The following is an 18,310-nucleotide window of genomic DNA, read 5'->3' on the forward strand; positions in this document are numbered from 1 at the left end:
AACAGCAGTTTTGAGACAGGGATAGATATAGAGTACACAGTTTGACTCGAAGATAGGCAATTAACAAGTTCAAACACAACAGTCTCTTGAGGGTCTAACGTACCCAGCTGAATTGCATGGACAATTACAGAATATGAACGGAGCCGCTTGAACGGATGGAATAGCTCTCCATCCCTGATTTCTTCTTCGTAGGGGAATTGGAGATCACGAAGTTTGGTGTTGAACTTCCACACACTTTTGACACTGGAGTCACTAGATTCCATCTCTCTGTTGGATAAGTGGCACAGGAGCATGTTCTCGACTATTCACTCAGGGAAATAAAGAGCTCGTACGACTTAATGAAAACATGCTTGAATTTGCAAAATGTCTTTTGGATGAGAATCAAAATTGTGCTTTTTCACGGTGTGTAAAATGAGAAAAATATTCGTATGTGCTGCGTACCGGATAGAATGGAATGCAGATTCAACTGCAACCAAAAAGGGGAAAAGATCAAAGAAAACTCAAAGATCTTTCGAAACTGCCATCAATTGGTGCCAAAACCAACAAAAAACCGCGGTCTAGATTTGTGGTCGACTTTTTCATTCTATTTCTTACCGTTAGTCTTCAAAAGGTAGGTCTCGTCATTATTCGTTTATTGTAATCTTCGCGAATACGTAAGAGTATTTGTGTTTGAGGAACTCCTGGTTTTGGACCAAAGTCTCACCGGTTGTAGAGAATGGCTTACACCTTGCCTACTGAAGCAGCTGCCTTCGTTGAAGGAGGAGATGGGTATGATTTGGATCATGTCTTTACGAAGGTGTTTGATGGCACCACCTGCACCTATGACGATTTGATTTTTATGCCGGGTAAGTGGAGTTCTGCTTTTTGTGCGAGGATGTCTGTATGATAGACTTCATAGGCGAGAGCCGTTGATGTAAACTGTTATATCTCACTGAGCACACAAATCGGTTGCGAACTTTTTCTTACTTCGTTTAGGTTTCATCAACTTCCCTACAGATCAGGTGGACTTGACAACCCGCTTCTCCAGAAACATTCACTTGAAGATTCCTATGGTGAGTTCGTGCATGGACACTGTGACGGAGCACAGCATGGCGATCTCCATGGCCCAGCACGGAGGCTTGGGTGTAGTCCATCACAACTGCAGTATTTTGGAGCAGGCTCATGAGGTGGGTCTGGTGAAGAAGTACCGCAACGGTATCATCCTGGAGCCCACGATCCTGAAGCCCGACGACACGGTGGCGGACATGAAGGCTATCAAGGCCGAGTACGGATTCTCTGGCTTCCCCATCACCGAGCACGGCCGTCTCGGCGAGAAGCTCCTCGGTATCGTGACGAACCGCGACGTGGATCTGGTGACCGACCTGAACACGCCGATCCGCGACGTGATGACCACGGAGAACCTGCAGACCGTGTCGGTGCAGACCGCCGACGAGGAGGCCAAGGAGATTCTCCGCAAGGCCAAGGTGGGCAAGCTCCCCGTGGTGGACGCGGAGGGCAACATCGTGGCTCTGATGTCCCGCACGGACTTGCTGAAGCACCAGAAGTACCCCGACGCCACCATCGATAAGAACGGTCGTCTGGTGTGCGCGGCGTCGATCGGCACGCGCCCCAACGACAAGGATCGCGCCAAGGCGCTGATCGAGGCCGGCGTGGACGTGCTGGTGGTGGACTCCTCGCAGGGAGACTCGTGCTACCAGCTGGAGATGATCCGCTGGCTCAAGACCAACTACCCGCAGATCGATGTGGTCGGCGGAAACGTGGTCACTTGCCGCCAGGCGAAGCACCTGATCGATGCGGGCGTGGACGGCATCCGCATCGGAATGGGCGTGGGCTCGATCTGCACGACGCAGGAAGTGTGCGCGGTGGGCCGCGGCCAGGGCTCGGCCGTGTACTTCGTGGCGAAGTACTGCCGCCAGTTCGATATCCCGGTGATCGCCGACGGAGGCATCGGCAACGTGGGTCACATCACGAAGGCGCTGTGCCTGGGCGCGTCGACGGTGATGATGGGCTCGATGCTGGCCGGAACGGAGGAGGCGCCCGGCAAGTACTTCTACCGCGATGGAGTGCGGCTGAAGAAGTACCGCGGCATGGGCTCGCTGGAGGCCATGGAGCACGGATCCTCGCAGAGATACTTCACGAGCTCGCACGCGTCGATGCGCGTGGCTCAGGGAGTGGTGGGCAGCGTGGTCGATAAGGGCTCGCTGCGCCAGTATCTGCCCTATCTGGTCCAGGGAGTGCGCCACGGATTCCAGGACCTGGGCATTAAGAACCTGAAGGAGATGACCGAGATGAGAGAGAATGGAAGTTTACGTTGCGAAGTTCGCTCCTCCAGCGCACAGATCGAGGGAGGAATTCATAATTTACACAGCTACGAAAAGAGACTTTTCTAATTGTTTGACTGCAGAGGTCTGTTTGTTCCAAATGCGCGCACCCGTCGTGGTGGTGAATCTCTGCGGAGCTCCCGCCACTGGCAAGTCTACTCTCGCGAGTCATTTGCGTGATGTGCTCCGGCCGGAGGCCGATGTGTTCTATATCTCGTACGACAGGATTGAACGCGGAAGATACGAAAGGAGTGAGCAGAAACCGCTCTGGGAGAGAGAAACTTGGAGATGGGCGCGGATTCACGCTATTCACATTCTCTCGGATCTGTTGCAGATTCTACGGTCCGATGGAGAAGGAAAAATAGCGGAGGACATCCTTTCGTATCCAGCAAGGAATCGTGAAAGCAAACTAAATGTCGTAATCGTAGATGACACGATGCATCTTCGAAGCATGCGACATTCCATCATGAAGCTGTGTCAGATTTGTATTCTCTGTTTCTTGTTGATTCCTAGACCAGTGCAGCTATGTCCCTATCTACACATTTTGCAGTCGAGAAAGCATGCTTAATCGCAACGCGGAACGTTCAATCGAGTATTACTGTGTCTTGAGGGTGTAAAGGATGTAGGCAGCGTGTTCCCGAATCTTCTATCGACTCTATTTTGGTATGATATTTGTGTTGCTGTTGTTGTTGTTGTTGATGATGATGATGATGAAAGTGCTATTAATGATGGATTTGTTAACACTTCTAATAGTCATCCTGTCAACCCCCTTCTCCCTCGATTTATTGGGAGTCTTTCGCAATATCAGTCTGTACCGATACTGAAGTAAACTACGATTCCCTAAAAGCAGTCATCATTTCATCGGTGGATCATCCGCTATGCGTTCAAGAAGCCGAAAACGAGGTGGATACGAATTCATTTAAGAGTTTCGCTCATCAGCTGGATCTGTTGCTACGACAGAACGTGAATCAGTGTGTTACACAGTCTGAAAGGTTCCGTCTCCTTGAAAAGGAGAAGAAGAAAAGGATCATGGAGGCTATCACGGAGAAGAGAAAACGCATGTTGCAGTTAGGAAAAGCGATGAGCTGCGAAATCACAGACGAAGAAGGAAATAGTCAGGAAATTCTCGCTGCGATCTCCTCCCAGTTCATAGAAGAGTGCACAAAGTTGATGCAACAAGAATGAGTATTTTATAAGAATAGTTTATTAATCTCACTCTGTTCTTTTGCATACACATGATCTAAACTAAGCTACATCTCACAACACCCCCATCACACCTACAGCTTCAAACTCCAAATGGTTCAGTGCCTCCGAAATAATCATATAGTCCTTCTTAATCTTTTGCGTTCTTTCCTCCGCTTCCTTTCTACATGTCTCATTTCGACTTCTAAACACTACTGCTTACCCTCCTTCACTTCTGCTCCCAATCTGGCAATTTCCTCCGTGATAAACTATGCCATCACAAAAGCATCCCGTTTCCACCTGATAGCGTTGCCGTATTTTCAGGAGCTCGTCCATCATCACCCTCGTTCGCTCCTCCACCGCGTCCGAATTCATTTATGAAACTAAGTATGTATGTATGTATGTATGTATGTCAAACAAACAATCCGAAATCGAATAATCTCAAGCTTATCGGTATCTGCGGAGAGAGAGCGTGTTGCGACGCTTCCAGCTGGCTCTCCAGGATCCTCCAATGCGCTTGTTGGCACGGTGGCCCTTCTTGTTCATGCCACGAGCATGACGACCAGCAGAGGTCAGACCACGGCACTCACGGTGCTTGTGGACAGGAGACACGATCCAGTTGATGGAGGGGTCGTTGCGGATAGCAGGGTGGTTGGGATCCACCAAGATCACCTCGTAGTACTTGTAGGTAGCGTCCTGGTTCACCCAGTAGCTGTTCAGCACACGCAGGTTCGAGCACACACGGCCCACACGGCACTCGGCAATCGTCTGAAGATTGCGGGTGTTCTTCAGCTGGTTAATACCCTGGTGCTTGGGCTTTCCGTAGACAATTCCCTTAGGATTAGGTCGCTTGCGTCCTCCGCGGCGAACGGCCACACGGTACACAACGTAACCCTGCTTGGCCTTCATGCCCAGCTTGCGGGCCTTGTCGGGACGAGTGGAGTGCGACACGCGGCACACCTTAGGAAGCTGACGATACTCCCAAGAACGAATACGAAGCACGTAACGCATGGCATCGCTCTGCTTCTTTCTCCAGAGCTCCTCAAGATACTTGTAAGCACCCATGAATCGATAGCGAGATTATAATGGCAAATAGTGGATCACGGCGGAATCTGACTTGCTCAATTACTATGCTTCGTGGTATCGCGTAAGTTCTATGGTTTTCCTACCTTACATTTTTCCCTAGAAGTAACAAAATGGGTCGTCGTCCTGCTCGTTGCTACCGTTATTGCAAGAACAAGCCTTACATTAAGTCTCGTTTCTGCCGTGGAGTGCCTGGTTTGTGATGTGGGAAAGCGGTCATGAATAGATGCCAAGATTCGTATTTTCGATATTGGTGACAAGTCTGCTTCCGTGGACACCTATCCTTTCGTCTGCCACATGCTCTCTGACGAGCGTGAGCAGGTACGTTTTGTGCGCTTTGCTGAATATCTAGCTGTCCTCTGAGGCTCTGGAAGCCGCCCGTATTGCTGCCAACAAGTACTTGGTGAAGTACGGAGGCAAGGATACCTTCCACATGCGTGTGCGTGCTCATCCTTACCACGTCACTCGTATCAACAAGATGCTTTCCTGCGCCGGTGCCGATCGTCTGCAGACCGGTATGCGTCACGCTTTCGGTAAGCCCAACGGTCTGGTCGCTCGCGTGCGCATTGGCCAGCCTCTGATCTCCATCCGTACCAAGGATGACAAGAAGGAGGTCGCCATCGAGGCTCTGCGTCGTGCCAAGATGAAGTTCCCCGGCCGCCAAAAGATCGTGGTGTCGAAGAAGTGGGGATTCACCAAGTGGACGCGCGAGGAGTACGCTGAGATGAGACAGAGCGGAAAGCTGCTGGCCACTGGAAACATCGCTTTCTATGTGTCCGATCACGGAAAGCTGTAAGGAGGTGAGGACCAGGGAGATTGTTTGTTCGATAATTCATTCACTTATTCATTCATTCACGCGTACACGCGTACACATTGTTTGTTTGATTGGTTGGAGAGATGCCCGTGGTGGTATGCAAGAATGGGGAGGGGTGAGTGGTCTAGATCCGACTGGCACGTTTGGGAAGGAGACATCTTCCATTCTATCGAATTCGTGTGTGCAATAAAAATGTGAAGCGCGATGGAAAGTTCTTGGAGGAGGTAGGCTATGGGATCATTTGGGTGCGTAACAAACAGGTAGGAACGTATAATCCCATTCCGCTTGACGATGGAATCAAAGAAGTACGCTTAAACGTTGGTAGGACGGTTGTAGCATTCAATCCTATGATTAGATCGCATAAAGTATTGGTTGTCGGTGGGAGCGCAGCCTTCTGAGACGGTAGCTATGTTGTTAGGAAGAGTAGCATGTGTGGTATCGATTGAGACATAGGCTGGGATTCTTCCTCCCCTGCCTCTTCATCCCTATTGTGAAAGCGCTGTTTCCAAGAAGAAAACCGAAGAAGGAGAAGGCGCAGCGTCTTCTTCCTAGTTCTTCCTTTATGTAACGCATTGTTTGTTCCACAAACAGGTTGGAGATTACAGGTTTGACAACTTGCTTGGGTGTTGGATGGTTTTCATAAAAAGTCAGGACTATCCGTGAGAACCCTAATTCTAATTCTGGTTCTGGTTCTGGTTCTGATTCTGATTCTGCTGCTTGTTTTGCTTCTGTCGCTGAATGTCCGCCTTGCGAGCCTTCATTTCCTCTCTCACCTGCTCCGCTCGGATGACATCCTCCGTTCTCTTGGCAGCGGCAGGAGCCAGCAACTCCACGTTCTACGCATGAATTCACAGACACAACACGACTCTGGCAATGATCGTCTTCTGATGGATTCTCTGCTGCTCCTTCGCCAGCGCCATTCTGAAAGTCACACATATCCAAAATAGCAAACCTCTTCTGATAGAAACGCTTCTCGCGAATAGTCTGAATCTCAGACACACGTTTCATCGCCTTCAGCGTAGCAGCCATCAAATCGCGGTTGTACTTCACAGGACGGTTACGAGTCTTCTCAAACTCGAAAGTCGAGTCCTATGAGGTAAACAACCACAGAAAACTCGCACCACGCGAATATCCTTTCCATTGGCCCTTCTGAACGCCTTTGTCCAGCGCACCTTACGAGGATTGCGCTTCAGATTGAAATTGTTCTTGCACTTCGATCGGCAGAAGTGGAAAACCTAGTCCATGAGGTTGGCAACAGCAGAACCGACTTTACTGTCGTTTCGAACAAACGTGATACCATGTCCAGGATAAATAGGTCCCGAGCAGAAATAGCAAGTCTCAATTCTCATCCTATCTTTTTACTCAATTAGGAGTACAAAAACAGAAAGAACTGACGAATCTCTCTTCCGACCCAAAACCCGTTTTGCTCTTAACAAACAAACAAACACCTAATCGTTCTTAGAAATCAGTCGCTGGCTTAGCTCGGGCTCTGCAGAGCCGGATCTCCTCTGAGCACGCTTCAAAACAGAATAAACCACTCCATCCAGCATTCCCATCACAGTGAAGACACCGCCTAAGATAGCGCAGAGCGAGGTACACAATTCGAAGAGAGGCATGTGGTACTCGCGAATGATCGATCGCAACGGAGAGAACTCGTATACAAAGTACACTCCAGGCATCAAGGTAGACCCTTCTTGTAAAGGACGAATGTGGTGTGTTTCTGTCACCCTACAATTCATCAAAACAGAAAAACATCGACTGATAGCTCTTTAACTCCTTCCCTGATTTGTTAATGTAAGTGGTTGGGATTGCGTTCACAAAATACTGGTACATGGAAGCATGGTCCACCGCCATCACGCCACGGTGGTCCACGAAGGGATTTTTCTGCTCCTACACTCATGACAAAAAAAGTCCCGATTACTGGAATTGCTTCGCCAAGAGAAAAATGATGGATTGTGTGCGTGACATTCAGCGAATTGGCAATCTGCCGAATCTCCGAGTTGCTTAATAAATCGTTTATCCGGCCAGGGATAATAAAAACATGACCTTGTACTTTCGTAATGGAAAGTTTTCCCTCCAAACGGCAACCTCGTTCCACGCCATTTTTCCACTTCTGCAAGTAGTTAAAACCTGCGCATTGGGGCGCCTGTGCCTTTATTCTATCCACATCCCAGTTCTTCTTGCGGTAGGCTGCGATGAGCTCTTCACATGTATTGCAGCACTCCGACTTTTCTTTGGCTCCGAAACAGTCGCCGCACTCTATTGAGTAAAGCTCCCAGAGGCTTGATTACCCTTCTTGTCATCTATGACTACGATTTCATCGTCATCGTGCTTTGTGTTCTCTAATACTTCTTCTTTCGTTGGAACGGTGACCGTTACCTAGCATGTCACTTAGATTCTAAGAAAAAAACTTGGGATTTGTCCGTTTTTCCAATAGGATTGCCATTTACATCCAAGTTTGTTTTCAAAATTTCGTTTTCGATGTCTGCTCGGTCATTTCCGAGAGCATCACGATATCCCACCTGAATCATGTCACAGGGAATGCTAGTACGTAATCCAAACACCCTAGATTTACTAATCAAAATCAACCTGCAAGGAGATCACTGTTTTGTCTGTCGTTTCCTTGTCAACCACCATATCCTCTACATGCTCCTACAAACTCAAATCACGATCCAAAAACCACATATGTCATGTACATCTTGAGTTCTCCCCAGAACAGAAGAACCATTAATAATACAGTGAATACAGAGACTAGAATCAAATCAAAGAAGAACTGTAATACTGATAGCTCCAGTGATCGTACGAACCTGAAAGCTTTCATCTGTCGCTGGATTCATATCGAACTTTTTTAGAATTTTATTGATAGACCCCATCGATGATCCCTCGATATTGGTAGTTAAAAAATGAGAGTTGATTAAACAAACACAACTATGACTGGAAATCGTAATATTCCTTTTTCAGAATATAATCTACATGACTTAGAACGAGGAGGCACCTGTATTGGGACAGCACATCAGCCAATTCATTCAAAATGTCCTCATCACTGCCATCGCTCGCAACTCGCTGCTCCATTCCCGCCGGCTTTGCTTCCGTCGTGAACACGACTTGATGGAGATACCGCACATCATGGATCGTGGTCTGTGCGTTCCAGGAATAGCCGCATCCTTCGACGCTCCACTCCACTTTTTCGCTCGAATCTTCGCTCGGATTCATTCGCTGGATGGTCGCCTGCTCGATGGGGATGGAGATCGGCGAGGACTCTACGATCAGCAAGGAACGGAAGCAATCCTACGAATCGGTTCTCGCAGCGGGATCTTGCAATCGATGGGATAATCTACACAAAAAAACGCTGGAAAAAAGCAAACGCTGGACGCAAATGCTGACTTGGTTCGAGAACTGCATGAATTCCTCGCGACCGAGATCCTTGCAAGAGAGCTTGATAAAAGCCTGGACGAGATTGAAGAGAGTGTTGTTGTTGAATACGCAGGTGATGGGGCAGTCGCTGATTTTCACGGAGTTGGCCGCGACTTTGCGCGCGAGAATGCAATGCGAAGCGATTCCGAAAATGTTGACGGAGTGGTAAGGCTCTTTCCACGTGACGCGATTGATCTTGGTGTCGATGACAAGCAAGCATTGCGTGGTGAAGAACAAAACCAGCGCGCCCTGATTGACAGGGCAATGAATCACGTATTTGTCTTGGAGATTCACGACCTCTTTTCGAATCAGAATGCACATGTATTTCATGCCGATCGCCGTGTACAAACTGTACGGCTGCAGACACACGTCAAACCCAATGCAACGAGGCAGGCGGACCATCATCGGGAACACTTCGGTGTTCGTGATGTCCTTCACTTTATCGATTAAATGCGAGGTGTCGTCGAGCAGTCCGCCCAATGGCTTCGTCACAATTCCAACCACCGAGTTCAAAACGTCGCGTTTCGGGTCTTTCAAGTCCCGAATGATCCCGTTTACTCCGCTCTTCACGCCGTGGATCAGACCGGATTTCCCGGCCGCGCGGTCTTGCTTGTAGGACTCGCTCTTGGTCAGCGTTTCCACTCCGTTTCCGAGCGTATCCACGATTTTCCCCACCGAGTTGAAGAAGCCATACGTCGTTTTCGAAACGAGCTGCTTGGTTCCTTTCCCCACGCCTTCCATAAATTCCTTTCCGCCCTTCTTCATCCCGTTGATTGGCTCGTTGAAGAAGGCTTTGAGGCCTTGGCTCAAACTGCTTACGAACTGCGCAGGGTTTCCGAGAACGTTCACAGCGCCGATGAGCGACAAGAACTGAAGTCTGGCTTGCAGAATGTAGTGATGAAGCAGCTTATCGAGGAGATCTTTCACCGAGATGTAGACGTTCTTCGCTACGAATTGGTTCAGCAAGATAGGAGCTCGGTCCAGATTGCTGATTAAGTTCCCAGCCATATCGATGATCGATTTAATTCCCTTGGGAATGAATAGATTGTGGAGAAGCGTGTCGGTGATCGGGTATTGCGCAGTGGATCGGAACGAAACGAACATTTTGATGGGGCAGATTTGAAGTCTGTCGACGTACATGTACAGTCGAGAAGAGGACGTGGAAGGGTAGAAATAACGCGTTTGCAGAAACCCCTGCAGCTGGACTTCGGTGAGTTGGCGAGAAAGCGAACTCTGCTGAGAGCGCGGCACCTCATCGAAGAGATCGAAGAGGTCGAAGAGCGCGTAGAGCAGCGTGGATTCGATGGCCAGATCGACCGTCTAGTTGAGATCGAGTGCTGAGTGGCTACGTGCGCGACAACGTCGAAGGATTGGATGTGGATCACGTTGGAATGGTGAGGGATGAAAGCACTGCAATGGAAAAGCTGATTGGTTCGGTTTGGGTTTGGATTTGTGGCCACCAAATAGTACCCAGAGACCAGCGATTCGGAAGCATTGCTCCGCTCGTTCATTCGCTTCACGGAGATTTCGGATGATTCGCTGCCCGTGTAAAACGGAGAATGAATCGGAGAACCCAGCACCACCGGGTATTCCGCTCCGTAAATGCTGTTATCCATCTGCAACCGACAGAGCTACGATCAACTTGACTCCGCAACCCCACGCTAAACTCAAAGCGAATGTCCTGATTCAGCATCTTCTGGAAGAATCCGTTGATTCCCTCGATGGAGAGAAAGCCGATTTCTTTGGAGTTCTTGCTAATAATGCTGACCTGCACGCCAGCGATTCCGATTGTGATCGATTGGATGTAGGGGAACACTTGCTCGTGATCCGACGAATCGCGAGTGAGATGGCAGTCGCTCTGGTATTGCTTGGGCGAAGAGTTCACGAACGGGGAATTGGACGACTCGACGCTGAGCGACACGGTTCGACTGGCCAAGTTGGCTTGATCTGCGAGGATCAATTGATGAACCATTTCCGAAGAGAACTGCCCGGCTCTTTTTAGATCGAGGAGCCGTGTGCTAAACGCGTCCTACAGTCAAACAGAGCGAGCAAAGCGACAGCAAACTCGAAGCTGAGAACCATTTGATGATTGATCGTCGTTCCGAAGATTCGCAGCACGGATTCCGAAGAGGGAATTCCTTTCATTCCCGGAATGGTGTTGAAGTGGGCGAGCTGTTCGCCCAGCGCCATTTGGAGACTTTCCGTCCACAATGAATACTGACTGGCGTGCTTGACTTTGAACAAATGGATGGAGGAGGAATCGGACCAGTTGAAAATCGTGGGTTTGTTCGGCTGGAGAAGAATCGGGGGCTCCAACGTGTCTTCTTGGTGAATCTACGACGTAAAAAAGCGGAGCGAAAAGCGAACGAAGAACGGAACGGTCGTGTTGTTGACTAGAAGGAACATGGGCGAGATCGTGACGATTTTCGTGTATTTAAAATCGCCAGGCGCGAAGGAAATGCTCACAGCGTACGTCTGCGACACGCCTCTTTTCGTTTTCAATTCCACCATCCCGTCGAAATCCGCGATATCCGCGGCGAACGACTTGCTCTTTCCGTACTGCGCCGAATGGATCTGCAGCTCCTTCTTCGATCCTTTCAACAGCAACGAGCCAGTCGTGCTGAACATCATCGGAATGTACTCCTCGTGAGACGGCGTTTCGGTCGTTAAATCATAACGAATCGGATGAGGATCGACGGGCACTAAACGCTGCGTGTGGTCCTGTCCATTTCCAATCATAAGAGGGATCGGGGTTTTGTTGATAACCCAGAAATCACTGAACAGCTCGAGCATGATGGAGTGGTCCTGATCTCTCGAAACCGCGTAGCGAACAACGTGCTTCGAGAACTCGAGAACGCCGGTGAGATTGCTGACGATCTACAATGAAGCGCTTTAGCCAAACTTACTTGTTTCGTGTAGAGTTGCGTCGTCTCTCCGGGAAGACGGAAGCTCAGAATGCACTGAGATAGATCGACGGGGACCGAATACGCGTAATAGTATTCCAGCGGACTCATCAAGCCCATATCGCCTTCTACATGGTTAGACACACGGATCGAGCACGATACCTCGCGTTTTGGAGACATCCATCACGATTAATTCAATGTTGCTATACAGCAAATTGTGGATTTTCAAGCCTGGAAGCAGCTCGATGTGCACGAGCGGAACCGAAGAGATCTGCCGAACCGTCACAAACAAGCGGAGCGTGAGACGCGCGCGGCCGACACGGATGCAAAGCTCGTTCGATCCTTTCTCGAGAGAGGCGATGTCCAGTCGGACGATCTCGGACTGCTCAAAAATCGAGTAGTTTTCGCTTGTGCCCAGCAACAAAACTCCGTCTGTGCAGGCAGAAACGGGCGCGTAGACTTGGCAAGTCTTTGGAAGTGGGTTGAGCGAGATCTGAAGAGCGCGCGAAATCTCGGTTTTGATGCTATCGAAGCGGTAAAACAGATCAACACCCGAGTTGTTCACAACGTCCACGCGTCCAGAGACTAAAATCTCTTTTCGGCCGAAGCTGGTCTGCGAACGAGCGACGAGCGCTTGATTCGTCATGCATTTCATCACGATAATGTCCTCTCCAAAGATCGGAATGTGTCCTTTCTGGTAATTATCGCAGTAGATCACAGCGTCGCAGCTTCGCTCAATGTGGTGTTTCCCTAGTTTCCCCTTTTTCTTCTTGAGGTCCGTTCGCAAAGACGGATATGCAGGGATCGACGTGTAAAGCGCCGTAGAATCGGCAACGTGGTATCGTTTCTCATTCAGCAAAATAGAGCTGTGTCCGTCCGAAATGTCCACCGCAATGGGCAATCCCGAGTGATTCACCAAGCAAAGCTTGTTATAAAGATCACCATGTTCGACGTTTTCGGTCTGTCGACTCGGATCTTCGGTGAGTGAAAAGGGTTTATCCGAGGAGAGAATGAGATAGAGCTGATAGAGTTCTTGCTCGTATTCGTTGAGAATCGACAAAAGAGAATGAGTGAGATTGATATTCAATGTCTTCACAGAGCTCACAACGATTTTGGATCGAGGTCCCGAAGCGCTGTTGATCTTTGAGTACATTCCAGAGAACGAGAATGGCTCGACGCACATCTCCCATTGACTGAACTGTTTCTTGTAATAGTGAGCGAGCAGTGTGAACGAAGCGGACGCTCGGACATGCACGGGAACAATCTCCGTGCTCACCAAACCATCGCACACTTCAATGAGCGCAACTGGGACCAACGAGCTGTATCGGTTCGAGACGAAAACAACGCGAACACTTGGAATCGAGAGCGATACGATCAATGATTTGAAGAGACTGAGCGACTGTTTGATCAATTCTGGGACGGACGTGGCCTCTACAATCACAGTGGGACGCATCGGTCGCATGTTCTCCATGAAGGCAGAGAGCCGAATGAGCGCTTTCGCGATGTTCAGCAGTCCCAGTGTCCCGATGAGACAATGAATCGGAGTCATTGTGACCGTTACATTCATCTTGGCAGGTTCGGGGAGCCGGATCAAAACGTTCACAGAGCATTTTTCGAGAACATCATCCGCATTGGAATCGGAAACAGGAAGGGTTTTCTGCGTGACAATTCGCAGATCGTTCAGTTGAAGAGTGATGGAATAAGAGTTGTTTAGAGCCTCCATCTTGACCGAGGCGCCGATACACACAACGCATCCAGCGCTCTCGATCGATGGCGAATCCATCAGGAGGAAGGAAATCGGCTTGACGTTGGCAGCGAGGGACATTTTCTGATCTATCGATGAGACCAAACTAGAACAATGAATACAGATGAGAAAAGGAGTGAGTTTATCGAGAAGGTTGAAGGAGGGAGGGTTTGAATTCGAATCGAAGTCGGAATCGAAATCCGAATAGAAGTCGGAATCGAAATCGGAGTCGAAATCGAGGTTGGGAGATATTTCGGACGGAGGATACAAATCGGAAGTAGACGTGGGAGCGGAGACAACCGACAACTCAGCCTTCGTTGGCACAATCGTGGAAAAAATGGAAGGAAGAGAGAAGAGGAAAGGCGAAGCGACGATAAAACTGTCGCCCACGTTCATCGTCATATCCAACGTTTTGTGCATGTCGACGTCCGCCATGCTGAATTGGATGTCTTGGACGACCACAGCATCGCCGAGAGGAGCCCAGTCCGATGATTCGCTGTTTGTGCACTTCAAGCTTTGGAGGGAGAAATCGATGATGTGGTCCGATAATGACGATTTCTTATAGACGTTAATCTTTTGGAGCTCGAGCTTCGCGACGTCGTTGAGATTCACGCCGATTTGGGGGATGTGGAGGCTCAGCGTTGTCGGGATTTCAGTGGAAGCAGGGTTGACATCGGTCGAAGAATCATCTGAGACAGGAGCGAGAGTTCGATTGTTGTTGTTGTTGTTTTCTTCTTCTTCTTCTTCTATTGCTGCTTCTTCTATAGGAGTTTCGTTTGCTTTTTCTTCTATTTTGCTTGGTGTTGATTCGATTGATTTCGATGATTTGGAGGACTGAAGAGATTTGGAGGACTGAAGTGACCTCGATGACCTCGATGACCTCGATGACCTCGATGACTTCGGCGATTTCGATAGGAAAACACCAGCGATGTGGGTAATCGTATCTCCTCTCAAATTAAAACCGACTGGAGAGGATTCAATACTGACGGTCTTCGCTTCTGCGGTTGTCTGGATTTTCACTTGAATCGCCTCCACGCCCATCAAATCCTTGCTGTCGTCCTGCAAACACAGAGATGAAGCGGAAATTGCGATGGTTTCACACAGCGAGGACCGCTCCGTTGTCTTCACTTGGAGCAGAGATGACAAGAGACCGAGCGGTTTCGGAGACGTCGCAGTCGGAACGCTGAGATACACGTCTGGCAGAGAAATCACAAAGTTCGGTCCCTTTGAAAAGTCTTTTTCTTGATTCGACGTTTCCTTCTTGTTGTCTTTTTCCTTTGGAGTCTCAGTAATACTCTCGATAAACTGCACAAACTGCTCGATAAACGAGACATCTAAGAAGCCTCTCAAAGAAGGGACCGACAACTCAAAGCTGGTTTGGTTGTCTGCAGATTGAGTGAGGGAAAGCGAGGTAACCGAAGTGGGCTGAGAGAGAATTGGATGCCCTCCTTGGATATCAGTGAGCCGCAGAGAGCACGAAATGGAAACGTTTGTTTGTTCTGGAGTGGTAGAACAAGACACACACGGAGAATTCAAAATCACGGAAGCGAACGGTATTTTCGATTCTCCAATACACATGACTCCGAAATCCTCACAGTTCAAATGAAGATTCAAAGGCTCCTTTGAAGACGGCGCAGGACTTGCGTCCGATCCAGAAGCGCCTGTTTCATTGGCCAGATTGTTTGATTTCAATTCGGGGAAGGAAAAAAACTGATTGAGCGGCAAGAGACAGGACGGATCCAATCGGACGGAGCAAGCAGCGAGATGGACGTTCACATCACACACAGATTCTCTGCACACAGAAACCGAAAGAAAAGGCCCTGTGTCCGGATAGAGCGATTGCAATAAATACGAATTGCTCAACTTGTCTTCGAGCTGAAGCACCTGCAACTGGAAAGCCAATGAAAGACCATTCTTCTTTGTTTTCACATTACACTCACCAGATTGAAGCTGGAGAGCGACACGGCAATCTTCGTTTCTAATCTCAGCATCGATCTTCTGAGTTTCGATCGACACGCAAGCCACAATCTCTCGATCCCGACGATCCATATCGACGTTCTTCGCTTGAATCGCTGCCTGAGCGCGGAAAGAGCGATTCAAGTAATGGAAGAGAATGAACAAAGCGAGAGCAAGCCAAATCATATCACTAAAATAAAGGTAGATAAGCAAGGGAAAGGAGAGAACGGTGAGCAAAGAAAAGTAAAGTAAAGGAGAAGAAGACACGATGTGAAACAACAGAAAAGTCAGGACGTATCCCATGTTAATGCACTTCTTTGCCGAAGGCTTCGGTTGCTTGTTCGCTTCTTGTTTGGATGATGGAATCGATTGAATCACTTCGCACACATACGCCAAATCGCTTTGATGGATCGAGATTTTCGTATCACTCATTCGAACGCCCAACTCAAGTCGAGGCGGCGGTGTTTTGATTGGCTCAAAAAGAGAAGCCGAGACGATCTCCGCTGTCGATTCATCGCTCAGTTTCCCCTGCATATCATTCCGGATCTTCTCTCTCATTTCCTCGGCAGAATGATACGACGCAGAAGAAGACAGCAAGGGACAATCTTTCTTGTCTAAATACTCCAAAAGAACGCTCTGATCCACACTCGGAACAGAGGATTTCACTTTGTCTTGCAGACACTCGGCGGAGATCCAGCGATCCTCCACGCTCGACGCATTCCAATGAATGTCACTTCGCAGGGAAAAGTCTTGAAGAAGAAGAGAAACGCCTGTAGAGGGCATTCCAGGAGAGGAACGCTTGTTGGGATCGACATAGATTGATAGGGATTGCAGAGAAAATGATTTGTTGGCGTTAGAGGAAGGAATGTCGCTTTTGATTGTGTCGAGCTGGATCTGTTCTACATGCGCTCCGATTGCCTTCATAGAGGATGAAGGATACTCGTAACGAATGTGGACGTCCGATATTGTGACTTTCAATTTGTTGATTAAAAGAGATAAGAGCTTATTCAAGTACGTATCATCCATTTCCTCTTCTGCTGTTATTTCTTCTATTTTCCCCACTTTTGGATTTTTCACTGACTTTCCCTCCTTTAATACCACGTCCACTCCCTGGATTTCGATTAAAAAGTACATATTTGACAACTCGATCCAGGGGATCTACAGGAATGAATATCGTAAAAGACCATACTTGAATATGCAGAAATTTGATCGATACTCTACTTAACGCTACGCTCTGATCGAGAGTATCCAGAAATGTCTTTGATAATGACTGAAAATGAGTCAGAGAGCAGAAAGCATACGATATTGCGCAAGATAAGATCACCATCGAGAAGCGAAGAAGTTACATCCGAATCGCCTATCTCGTTGATATAGAATCCGAGACAATCGTTAATGGCTGAACAAATCACTTTTCGAGACATGAATGGAAAAGTTTGAGTAAGTGTTCACAATCCAGTTTTGCAGAAGTCGTTACACGATAATTTTGGTGTGTATTGCTTTTCTTTTATGTTTATTGTTTTCAGTTTGTTTCTGTTGTCGATCTTAATCAAACTGTACGCTGGGATGCCTTTTCTTTTGTTGCATTAAACTTTAGAAAAATAGAAAAAGCTTAAATCCTAATACATTTATTTTTATTCAAATGGTCAACACGTAAAAACCATTTTTTCTACTCAGTTTTAGTAATGACTTATGTTGCTTACTCACGGAGAAGTCAAGAAACAGACTTCCCGAAATTGAACAGAATGAACGCACAAAAGCAATAGAATTCTTACGTGAGAAAGCACTTGGGCCAGATTACAACCCTATAGAAGTTGAGGAAGTAGCTAATGCTTTAGTACGTTGAAATTTGCATCGTTCAATGTAGACTTATATGTACTTAACACTGTACAGTGAATTTACGACAGAAGAAAAGCAAATCATCTGTGATGCTGCAATTCGACATGTAATAGAGTTGCCTCTTGAGTATAATCTAATCCTTTGTTATTTTACATTCCAGCTCGAGTTCTGTCAAATTGGCAACCTTGTTCAATAAGGTCTTTGCGCACAAGGATCCACTGGTGCATTGTTCGTTCTCGACAGACAAGCTTATCAAAAGAGCTTTCGAAATCTCGGGAAAGGGCGTATTCTTCAAGAACAACGAAAGTACTGAAGGACCAGCTTGGTTTATGCTGACTCAGGGACAGAAAGGTGTATACGATGCATTCTTTTCGACCGTTTGGAAATCACAAAGGTAATCATCCCTAGCTCCGCCATTTCATTTCACCGGAACAATACAAGGAGATATTTGCTACCCTCAAGGAATACATTCCTCCCGTATCGACAAGCATCGGCTCGTTGATCAGCAAACTCCTCTACAGCATGTACCCTCCCCACTTTTTCAGTGCAGAAATTGCCGATTTGTTTCCACTGTTTCCACGTTTAATCGATAGTTTCATGCCCTATTACCGATACGGATCGTCCCCTCTCGGTACAATGTTCCTTCCGCTGGTGTCTCGCATGATGGCAGGAGATGAGCAGCACGTGTATCCCTGGCATCAATACAGCAACAATCTGATCCACTCCTCCTATATATCAATCCGAACGATTAAGAATCCGAGCATAAACGATGAGAAGGTAGGAACATAGGGCTGTTATGAGTTGTTAGCTTATAAACAACATGATGATTCAATTAATGATGGTTGGAGCCGTGGAAAACGGAATCCCGCGGGGAATGCGCGATATCCTGGTACGTGCAGAGCAGCGCGTTGATCGGTAGAGCTTGCTTCGCTCGAATCTTCCAATGATCCAGCCGGGCTCGACGTTCTACGCTTCGGTTGGCTCCACGACGTTCGAGTATTTAGACGTGTTGTTCGAGCAATTGTACTACACAATCCAGCAGCAAATCAAGCTCTTC

At 48.0% G+C, this 18,310-nt stretch overlaps 9 protein-coding genes; 4 read left to right on the top strand and 5 right to left on the bottom strand.

Annotated features, from left to right (window-relative positions):
* Nucleotides 1–715: 715 nt before the first annotated feature.
* On the top strand, nt 716–2,405 carry GSBLH_T00004459001 (uncharacterized protein; the record flags this gene model as incomplete). XM_013043354.1 has 2 exons in its annotated part: nt 716–845; nt 976–2,405. The coding sequence occupies 2 exons, from the start codon at nt 716–718 to the stop codon at nt 2,388–2,390; spliced, it is 1,545 nt and encodes a 514-aa protein (XP_012898808.1). The 3' UTR covers nt 2,391–2,405.
* A 16-nt stretch (nt 2,406–2,421) lies between these two features.
* GSBLH_T00006812001 (uncharacterized protein) lies at nt 2,422–2,938 on the top strand (the record flags this gene model as incomplete). Its single annotated transcript, XM_013043355.1, has 2 exons — nt 2,422–2,806; nt 2,835–2,938. 2 exons carry the CDS (start codon nt 2,422–2,424, stop codon nt 2,936–2,938), a joined length of 489 nt encoding a protein of 162 aa, XP_012898809.1.
* A 992-nt stretch (nt 2,939–3,930) lies between these two features.
* Nucleotides 3,931–4,568, bottom strand: GSBLH_T00004460001 (uncharacterized protein; the record flags this gene model as incomplete). XM_013043356.1 has 2 exons in its annotated part: nt 3,931–4,337; nt 4,374–4,568. 2 exons carry the CDS (start codon nt 4,566–4,568, stop codon nt 3,951–3,953), a joined length of 582 nt encoding a protein of 193 aa, XP_012898810.1. The 3' UTR covers nt 3,931–3,950.
* A 112-nt stretch (nt 4,569–4,680) lies between these two features.
* GSBLH_T00004461001 (Ribosomal protein L10e) lies at nt 4,681–5,400 on the top strand. XM_013043357.1 has 3 exons: nt 4,681–4,781; nt 4,813–4,907; nt 4,939–5,400. The coding sequence occupies exons 1-3, from the start codon at nt 4,700–4,702 to the stop codon at nt 5,380–5,382; spliced, it is 621 nt and encodes a 206-aa protein (XP_012898811.1). The 5' UTR covers nt 4,681–4,699; the 3' UTR covers nt 5,383–5,400.
* Nucleotides 5,401–5,483: 83 nt separating this feature from the next.
* On the top strand, nt 5,484–5,952 carry GSBLH_T00006813001 (Ribosomal protein S16; the record flags this gene model as incomplete). Its single annotated transcript, XM_013043358.1, has 5 exons — nt 5,484–5,495; nt 5,529–5,624; nt 5,661–5,721; nt 5,756–5,802; nt 5,854–5,952. The coding sequence occupies 5 exons, from the start codon at nt 5,484–5,486 to the stop codon at nt 5,950–5,952; spliced, it is 315 nt and encodes a 104-aa protein (XP_012898812.1).
* Nucleotides 5,953–5,992: 40 nt separating this feature from the next.
* On the bottom strand, nt 5,993–6,780 carry GSBLH_T00004462001 (uncharacterized protein). XM_013043359.1 has 5 exons: nt 6,669–6,780; nt 6,522–6,635; nt 6,353–6,489; nt 6,267–6,321; nt 5,993–6,236 (listed from the first exon to the last, which is right to left on the bottom strand). The coding sequence occupies exons 1-5, from the start codon at nt 6,747–6,749 to the stop codon at nt 6,075–6,077; spliced, it is 549 nt and encodes a 182-aa protein (XP_012898813.1). The 5' UTR covers nt 6,750–6,780; the 3' UTR covers nt 5,993–6,074.
* Nucleotides 6,781–7,128: 348 nt separating this feature from the next.
* On the bottom strand, nt 7,129–7,931 carry GSBLH_T00006814001 (uncharacterized protein; the record flags this gene model as incomplete). The annotated part of the gene is made up of 4 exons (XM_013043360.1): nt 7,129–7,290; nt 7,322–7,659; nt 7,692–7,779; nt 7,812–7,931. 4 exons carry the CDS (start codon nt 7,929–7,931, stop codon nt 7,129–7,131), a joined length of 708 nt encoding a protein of 235 aa, XP_012898814.1.
* Nucleotides 7,932–8,328: 397 nt separating this feature from the next.
* On the bottom strand, nt 8,329–9,918 carry GSBLH_T00007194001 (uncharacterized protein; the record flags this gene model as incomplete). Its single annotated transcript, XM_013043361.1, has 3 exons — nt 8,329–8,660; nt 8,693–8,734; nt 8,766–9,918. The coding sequence occupies 3 exons, from the start codon at nt 9,916–9,918 to the stop codon at nt 8,329–8,331; spliced, it is 1,527 nt and encodes a 508-aa protein (XP_012898815.1).
* A 5,803-nt stretch (nt 9,919–15,721) lies between these two features.
* Nucleotides 15,722–16,838, bottom strand: GSBLH_T00006815001 (uncharacterized protein; the record flags this gene model as incomplete). Its single annotated transcript, XM_013043362.1, is given in 4 exon segments — nt 15,722–15,794; nt 15,809–16,575; nt 16,607–16,687; nt 16,719–16,838. The coding sequence occupies 4 exon segments, from the start codon at nt 16,836–16,838 to the stop codon at nt 15,722–15,724; spliced, it is 1,041 nt and encodes a 346-aa protein (XP_012898816.1).
* Nucleotides 16,839–18,310: the final 1,472 nt, after the last annotated feature.

The sequence above is a fragment of the Blastocystis hominis genome (assembly GCF_000151665.1).
Source record: "Blastocystis hominis, Singapore isolate B (sub-type 7) whole genome shotgun sequence assembly, scaffold_7".
NCBI classification, from domain to species: Eukaryota; class Bigyra; order Opalinata; family Blastocystidae; genus Blastocystis; species Blastocystis hominis.